Below are 8,469 nucleotides of genomic sequence, written 5' to 3'. Positions count from 1 at the left end.
TGAAAATGGTGCGAGAACAGTATTAGCACGAAAATTTGAATAGTAGTCTGTAATGTAGGTACTGTTATCGGTTAAATAAACGCCACTCAATAGCGCTATAATTTATGCGGAATTACCGCGTGTATTGCTCACTATTTAATTGAGATTTTATCAAATCGTATATGCGCCTTTGCTACGCGATTAAGTTATTTTATGGCGCAATAATTTACATATTATTGGCGTGTGTATTTATTACAACTTATTAGAATCATAAAAACTTGTGTATGCTTACATTTAGCTCTTAAACATTTATATGCAAACGTCCCATGTCCATCAATTTGATTTACAACATTCTGTAAAGCGTTTTGTTACAGCTCCAGCTATTGTGAAGCGCAAACACAAAGATTTGTAGAATTTGCTATTTGTCGTCATCACGATGCGACGGAAGTGTCCACCTAGTTTTGCGCTTGCGCATTCGTGCGTTCAACCCGCTATTGTTATTCCATTTCATTCCAGTATGGCGCTTAGCAAGACATTTGGGCAAAAACCAGTCAAATTCCAGCTGGAAGACGATGGGGACTTTTACATGATCGGCTCGGAGGTCGGTGTGTCTACATTTAAACTATTTCCGCTCGCTCTTCGTCGCAAGTTTTTATTTTTCATTGTCAACTTCTTGCCGGTTGTTAGCTTGCATGCTAAGGTTGCTAAGCGAAGTTGGGAGCATCAATATTAAAAAAAGACCCCGCCGCATGGGCAGTATTTCTACAAATAACGACACTTGTATTCGGCTGTTATAGTACTGCTGTTTTACGTAACATGTTCACGTCTTGTTTAGGGCTTCCACTCGTTTGTTTTGGACGAGCATGTGTTGGTTTGATTGAGTTAGCATGCTAAAGTTGGAACTTCCGCAGCTTATTTGTATTTAGAGGCTTCGCCAGCCTGCGTAAAAGGTTTTAGGAGTCTAGCCTGGGTTAGGGCTTCAAGTTAGGATGTCAATCCCGAGTTCTCGGTTACAGTCAGTTTCAGATCTTAAAGCTATGGTTTCAAGTGTGTAATGTTTTTTTTTAAACTTGTGTTATAGTTTTTAAACCAGGGTCAGGGTTTGAGACGAGGGTTAGCTTTTCAAGACACGATTATTGTGCCAGGTTAGGGTCTTAAAACAAGGGTTAGGGTTTTAAAGTAAAAGCCATGGTTCGGGTTTGAAACCTATTAGGACTTCGGGTTGCTTTAGGGTTTTAGACACGGGGTTGAGTCTCAAAGTAGATTAGAAAGCAAAGGTTAGTGTTTCAAGCTTGCATTATGGCTTCAAATAATCAGGAGCATTTAAAAGTAGGGTTTCAAGATTGCCTTAGATTATCAAAAGAGTGTTTCAAGTAGGGCTGCACGTTATATTAAAAAAATATCAATAATGGCCCATGCAATATGCGTATTACAAAGCTGCATTTGGATTTTGACGGAATTTATAGTATTGCTCTATTTAACATGTACCTAAAGAAATGACATTTTTATTAACTAATGAAAGAAGTATTTTTTTTTTTGCATGCGTCAGGATAAGCAAGCTCCATGTGGTCTTATCTGAATAATTGTTATTCCCCTAGATAATCTCCAACTGTTGCATGAAGAATTTGACTGGTCGAATTCAAAATGTCTTTGCGATATGCATATTGCATTATTGCCATCAAATAAAATTATTGCCATTATCGTGATATTGGTAATTTTTTTTTATATATGGTGCAGCCCTAATTTCTTTAGGCACATGTTAAAGATCGCAATAATATTAACAACGCTATGTACTACAAGCATGTCGCATGCTTTTCCAATTTCTATATGAACAAAGTTGTATTGTATATCGTGCAGACCGAGTTTCAATCAAGTGTTAATGTTTCAAAGTAAGGTCTTAAGACACAGTTTGAGTTTTAAACAAGACTGGTTAAGTTTGTAGATGAAGTTAACTTTTAATTAACGCGATGTGTCCAGGTGGGCAACTACCTGCGGATGTTCCGCGGTTCGCTGTACAAACGCTATCCGTCCCTGTGGAGGAAGTTGGCGTCGGTGGAGGAGCGCAAGAAGATTGTGGAGTCATCGCACGGTCAGTATGAGGGTGAAAGTTGGGTGGGCGGGGCATCAGTCTCGCCGCCAGCCAATCACAAGGCCTCGCCGGCCGTCTGCCGTCTTTCAGATCACGGCTACACGCAGCTGGCCACCAGCGTGACGCTGCTCAAGGCCTGTGAGGTGGAGGAGATCCTGGACGGCAACGACGACAAATACAAAGCAGTTTCCATCAGCACTGAACCGCCCGCCTACCTCAGGTACGCCATCCACCACCCGGAGGAACATTTCAAGGTTTTTGACTTTGGTTTAGGGTTTCAAGGCAAGATTTTCCAGATTCCAAATGTGGGTTTCAAGCCATCGGTAGGGTTTCAAGTTATGGCTACCTTCACCTTTTTGTTTTTGATAAGCAGTTTCTTTTATTTATTTACTTGTTTCCTTGCTGAGGATGGAAGTTTTCTACTCGCCTGCAAACATTTATTTGGAGAGCAAGCGCGCCGTCGTGTGGCCGAATGCGGAAATGCAGCGCCCCAGGAGCTCAGCAATACATGTGGGCCGCATGATGACCAATGTTTGTGGCGTGTGTGTTTGTGTAAAACGATCGTCTTTGCAGGGAACAAAAGGCCAAGAGGAACAGCCAGTGGGTGCCCACGCTGCCCAACAGCTCCCACCACCTTGACGCCGTACCCTGCTCCACCACCATCAACCGCAGCCGTCTGGGACGAGACAAAAAGAGAACGTTCCCGCTCTGGTCAGGCACTAGCAGTGTGTGTGTGTGCGTGTACGTGCGTGCGTGCGTGTTAATGCATACGTGTGTCTTGATGGGCTTGCATGTTAATGCTTCCACGCTAACATGTGCGCGTGCATTAATGCATGTGTGTGCGTGGTTCAGCTTTGATGACCACGACCCGGCAGTGATCCACGAGAATGCCACGCAGTCAGAAGTGCTGGTGCCAATCCGCCTGGACATGGAGATCGAGGGCCAGAAGCTCCGAGACGCCTTCACTTGGAACATGAACGGCACGTCGCTCGCACGCATGCATGCAGCCAAACACACACAACACTTTTGACACCATTAAGCAAGGGTTAGGCGTTCAAAGTTTCAAAGTAGGCTTTAAATCTCTGTTGGAATCAGAGTTTCAAGACTGAGTTAGAACTTCAAAGTGGGCTTTCAAGATGGGTCAAAGTTTTAGACAAGAGTTTGCGTTTCAAAGTTTAAAACTAAGGTTAGGATTTCAAATTAGGCTATCAAACCAGGTTAGGCTTCTAAACAAGAATTAGGCTTTTAAAGATGACCTTAAAATTTCAAATTAACCCAAGACAAATTTAGGTTTTTGGGCATCTCAAACCTGGCTTGTGTTGTTAAACAGAAGTTTGGCGTTGGCGAAAAATCTTAGAGTTTCAAATTAGGGTTTGAGGCATGAGTTCGGATTGTATGGTAGGGTTTCACATCAAGGTTAGGGATGTCAATTAGGGTCTCAAGATCGGGTTATTGTTTCAACTGTGAGTTTAGGGTGTGTGTTAGGGTTGGGCTTTTAAAAAATGCAGATTTTGAGCCATGTTTAGAATGCCTTGGCGTCCTAAAAGTGGAATTTGTCGGCGTGGCGCTTTGCAGAGAAGCTGATGACGCCCGAGATGTTTTCGGAGATCTTGTGCGACGACCTGGACCTCAACCCGTTGGCCTTCGTGCCCGCCATCGCTTCCGCCATCCGCCAGCAGATGGAGTCGTACCCCACCGACAGCATTCTGGACGAGCAGACGGACCAGAGGGTCATCATCAAGGTAACCCCGTCGGCCCACCGCTGTTTGTCATTCGACGTCTTTCGCTGCGTAACGGCCGCCTCCCCTCAGCTCAACATCCATGTGGGCAACATCTCGCTGGTGGACCAGTTTGAGTGGGACATGTCAGAGAGGGACAACTCCCCGGAGAAGTTTGCACTCAAATTGTGTTCCGAGCTCGGCCTCGGAGGCGAGTTTGTCACCACCATCGCGTACAGCATCAGGGGGCAACTCAGCTGGCACCAGAGGACGTACGCCTTCAGGTAAGCACGCGCACGCCCCCTTTGGCTCGACCTTTGGCCTTTTCGTCACCTGAATTTTGTCCCCTTTGTCGGTGCAGTGAGAACCCGCTCCCCACAGTGGAGATCGCCATCAGGAACACAGGCGACGCCGACCAGTGGTGCCCCCTGCTGGAGACGCTAACGGATGCCGAGATGGAGAAGAAGATCCGGGACCAGGACAGAAACACCAGGTGGGCGTCGACACGTGACCGGGGAGGGTTATTCGAAGTGTAGAGAAATAGAAAAGTGAAAACAGATTGGGAAAAGAAAAGTATGCAAAAAGTTCTAATTTGAAATTATACAGAAGGTATGCGTTTACAAATAGATCTACATGGAGAAAAAGTATTGTGTGAATTTACAAAATATGTGAATTTACATTAAGTGAACGCTTATGAATAGTATCAAGTTCCCCAAAAAATAGCCATTTACCAAAGTAACTGCACAAAGTGTTTAATTTTTCTTGTTTAATACAACAATAGAAAATCTAAAATTAAAAAAATGTAAATTAAAAAAAAAGTAAATGTTTACATTTTCAATTAATTGGAAAATTTACAAGTGAAAAAAAAAACAGCAGAGATGTTGAAAGTGTTGCCGTGAATGCCACCAAATAGGTTAAGGCGCCACCACATTTTTGATTTATTTTTTTTGTTTGCTTTCAGGCGAATGAGGCGACTGGCCAACACGGCGCCAGCCTGGTAGAACAACATGCTGCTTCATCATCAACGCCATCTTCATCACCACCGTCATGAGCGCCGCCTTCTGTGTGACGTGGGCTTAGTCGCTCACCTTTTTACCCTTTTCCTCTCATCCGCACACGCACACAGGACAAGAAGTCAGATAATATATTTATGTTGTATTTGTTGTCTTTTTGTACATTTGAATGATTCTTACAAAATAAACCCAAAAAAAACCCTCAACAATGCTTCCTTATTTTTCTTGTATACACTTCACTCTCTGGGTGTGGCCATTTTGACACTGGCTGTCCACTGAAAATGACTAGGATTAGGGTTTCAAACTAGGGTTAAGATTTTAAAGTAAGGTTATGGCTTAAAAGCAGCATTAGGGTTTCAAACTATGGTTAGATTCCAAACTACAGTAAGGGTTTAAAATTAGGGTTAAAAACTAAGGTTAGGGTTACAAATGTAGGTTTCAAGCCAAGCCACAGTTTGTTTCACAGTCACAGTTGAGTTTTATTACAAAAAAACAAAAAACTTTCACTTACACTTTCTGAACACGTTTATGTTTGAGTAACAAGAAAAAGTCATGTAAAAATGATTTTTAATCATATAAATATGCAATATCATTAAGTCAATGATCATGAAATGTACCAATATTGTTAATTGATTAATTAATAACACGTGAATGTTGCTGCGACGCCCGAGCTGCTGGTCAGCGACCCGCACTGACAAACACGCCGGTCCGCAAACAGGTCATGGTGAGGCCGTCGTGACCGCGTTTGGCCTGTAGGCGGCGCCAAAAGCAACCTTTGGGCGTCACTCCAGGAGCACCCAAGCTTGGATGACGCCTGAAAAATTGGTGGCGGACAGATGGAGGTCACACGTTTCGACAGCCAAAGAAGTCGACGCCCACGTAGCGGGGGTAACCCTCCAGAGAGTTCATTGCCACCGGGTCGAATTTCCAGTACTGCCGCCCGCGGATGAAGTGGGCATAACCTGTCAAATAACATTTAATCGTTAGCACTGAGCAGCGTTTCACATGACGAGATGCTAATATGCATTTTTAGCGTATTCAAATTCAGTAGTGCTAAATAGTGTCCAAATCGTTTCCAAACGGATTGGGATGCATTCCATGGACAAAATGTTCTTTTGTCTTTTTCCGGAAAAAATACATTTTCAATTATAGCAATTATCGGAGTTATCAAACAGTGACGTTATGGCATCGCCCAGAATTTCTGAAAAAAAAAAAAAATCACGTAAACTGTAACAATCAAAGCATAAAATGTGCATCTCATTAGGCATAAAATCTGCTTCATATCGGAATTCAATTATTTTGACAAAAACATTCATGTGAGCTCTAGAGTCATATAAGCAATTTTCACTTTGATCATTTTTGAGACTGTACAGGTTCACGGGGGATGCTCGAGCCTGTCCCAGCTGACCTGGGCTAAAAGGCAGATAACACCCTGAACTGGTTGCCAGCCAATCACAGGGCACACACAGCTGCGGATGAACAATAATACACACCATTAAGGAGGGGGAACCAATCCCACGCCACCAGCACACAAGTTAGGCGAATGTACACCGCATTTTAACAAAAAGCATTTAGAACTATAACGCAAACAATGGACAAAATGAGCGTATCATGCCACTACTTTTCTAACTTAATTTTGAACGAATTATTGGAACCTTTTTTGGACATTAAGATCAACGTGTGATCGAAGACAACATTTTAACCGCACTAAACTCCATCATCACTTGGTAATATTATAATGCAATCAGAGGCTAAAATGTGTATCTCATATTTCACGCTTTAACAGCATTAAACTGCGTTGACATTTCTGAACGATATACAACAAAACCAGGAACAAAATACGCGGGCGGTTCTGATTTACGCTCCTAATTTTCTCAGGCCCAACATTTGAGTTAGTACCGTAAGCGTCTCTGAAGGTGGCGTCCACATCGGCGGGGATGCCGCCCCAGTCGCTCATGGCCCGCGGGTACGGCGACTCGAGGCGGTTGCGTTGCGGGCTAAAGCGCCAATAGCTGGCCGAGCCGAACACATAGGTGTTGAAGTCTGGGTCGTGACCCCAGCGCAGCGCTGCCCGGATGCCCGCCACGGGCAGGCCCAGAGCGCGAATGGACTCCGGCCCTCGCACCTGCATCTGGGCGTCAAACACCCAGTAGCTGTCACCTGACCAGCACACAAGACAGAATTTTAGCAACATTCACATCCAGGAAAACTTCACAGTGGCACAATTTTTGGATAATTTTGGATTGGGAGTGTTTGTTTTTTTCTTTTGTATCTTCAAGTTGTTTTTTTTGTTCAAATTGAAACTCAGTCACATTTAAAATATGTAGTCGTTATTTGGTTACTTGTAAATGTTGACCTGTTTCTTTGTTGTCATTATTGTTTTCTGAAATAATTTGTCGAGAGTTTAAATTTTTTTTCTGTTAATTGTTGTAGAGTTTCTTTTATATTTTTAAAAATAATAATTTACAATATATAATAATTATTTATTTTACATTTTTAAATAGATCTTTTTTGTTGATTTAAATTTTACCGGTGTAGATTTTTGTGTGGAATTTTGCTCAGTTCATGCTAAACATTTTGTTGACTGTACTATTGATTTTGTTGTTGTTTTTTAAACCGTTTATCATTATTTGGTATGCTTTTTTTGTTTTGATTTATATTTTCTTTGGAATTCTGAATTCTTGGAAATGTTTTTTTAATTATCCATTAAAATTATTGTAAAATTTAATTTGGACAAGTTTTTGTACATTTATTTTACAAAAAATATGTATCTTTAAAAAAAAAATCAGATTGCATTGAAATTTCTTTTAGGGCTGCACAATACAAAAAACATGCGTGCATCAATATTATATCAATATTTAACATGTGCCTAAAGAAAAGCCATTTTTACTATTTAATGAATGAAGTATTTTTTTTTTTCAAAATAAGCAAATCGTTATCGTTTTAATTGTAATGCTCCTAGATACTGTTCACCTAAAGGTTGTATTTGATTGGTCAAAGTTTGATAAAAGCATACAATTCCATCGGCCAAATTATAGCACATCTTTGCATATGTGCATACTGTGTGGGCCATAAAGATGTTTTTTCAATATATTGGGCAGCCCTGATTTAGTTTATTGGTCATTTTCGGTATTTGCATTTTTTATGATTATTTTTGGTTAATTACGAATTTTAGTTTACCTACATCAGGCTGTGAACTCATTTAAAATCAAAGTACGCACCTTGAAAGAACCAAATGTTTCCAGCCTTGTCTTCAAAGGCCGCGTCCACATTAGGCGGGATCCCTCGCCAGTGGCGCGACGCTAACGCCGGATAGCCGCTTTCAAGATGGCCGTCGCGAATGCGCCACACGTATCCCGCCTTGAAGAAGAAAAGCTCGCCGCGGATCATGGACACTGCGTCAAAGTCCGTCTGGCACGCATCAGGCTAAACAAAACAAGAGAGAGAACATCAGACGAACGTAAAATGTGGTTGACGAACATTCATTAGCATGTTTATCCGCTCATTAGTATGGATAACCTTCAATGTTCATTGGCTTAGCTGATATAAAAGGTTTGTTAGAATGGCCAATGTTATATTAACGTTACGATTTATTATCATTTGTGATAATTATTATCAGTTGACATTAACGTGAGCATTTTTACCTGTGCGATTATTATAACGCATTACT

At 41.7% G+C, this 8,469-nt stretch overlaps 2 protein-coding genes across 3 annotated transcripts in view; one reads left to right on the top strand and one right to left on the bottom strand.

Moving 5' to 3' along the window:
* The first annotated feature begins 414 nt into the window (after positions 1–414).
* Positions 415–5,002, top strand: LOC148343774 (SWI/SNF-related matrix-associated actin-dependent regulator of chromatin subfamily B member 1). 2 transcript variants are annotated; one of them, XM_088288832.1, is made up of 9 exons: positions 415–580; positions 1,957–2,068; positions 2,159–2,288; positions 2,642–2,779; positions 2,921–3,048; positions 3,644–3,810; positions 3,880–4,070; positions 4,148–4,279; positions 4,748–5,002. In XM_088288832.1, the coding sequence occupies exons 1-9, from the start codon at positions 416–418 to the stop codon at positions 4,785–4,787; spliced, it is 1,203 nt and encodes a 400-aa protein (XP_088144958.1). In that variant the 5' UTR covers position 415; the 3' UTR covers positions 4,788–5,002. The 2 variants fall into 2 exon arrangements, with proteins under 2 accessions (XP_088144958.1, XP_088144956.1); XM_088288830.1 differs by having other exon boundaries at positions 1,957–2,288.
* A 246-nt stretch (positions 5,003–5,248) lies between these two features.
* mmp11a (matrix metallopeptidase 11a) overlaps positions 5,249–8,469 on the bottom strand; it is a 66,432-nt gene continuing 63,211 nt past the window's right edge. Inside the window, exons 6-8 of the mRNA XM_088288738.1 lie at positions 8,021–8,225; positions 6,699–6,959; positions 5,249–5,761 (exon numbers count right to left, since the gene is read on the bottom strand). Coding sequence (XP_088144864.1) covers positions 5,643–5,761; positions 6,699–6,959; positions 8,021–8,225 — 585 coding nt within the window. The 3' untranslated portion in view covers positions 5,249–5,642. The remainder of the gene's footprint in view (positions 5,762–6,698; positions 6,960–8,020; positions 8,226–8,469) is intronic.

The sequence above is a fragment of the Idiotropiscis lumnitzeri genome, chromosome 1, assembly GCF_059441095.1.
Source record: "Idiotropiscis lumnitzeri isolate Australia: NSW breed Sydney's pygmy pipehorse chromosome 1, RoL_Ilum_1.0, whole genome shotgun sequence".
Classification (NCBI taxonomy): domain Eukaryota; kingdom Metazoa; phylum Chordata; class Actinopteri; order Syngnathiformes; family Syngnathidae; genus Idiotropiscis; species Idiotropiscis lumnitzeri.
This window is presented reverse-complemented; position numbering and strand designations above follow the sequence as displayed.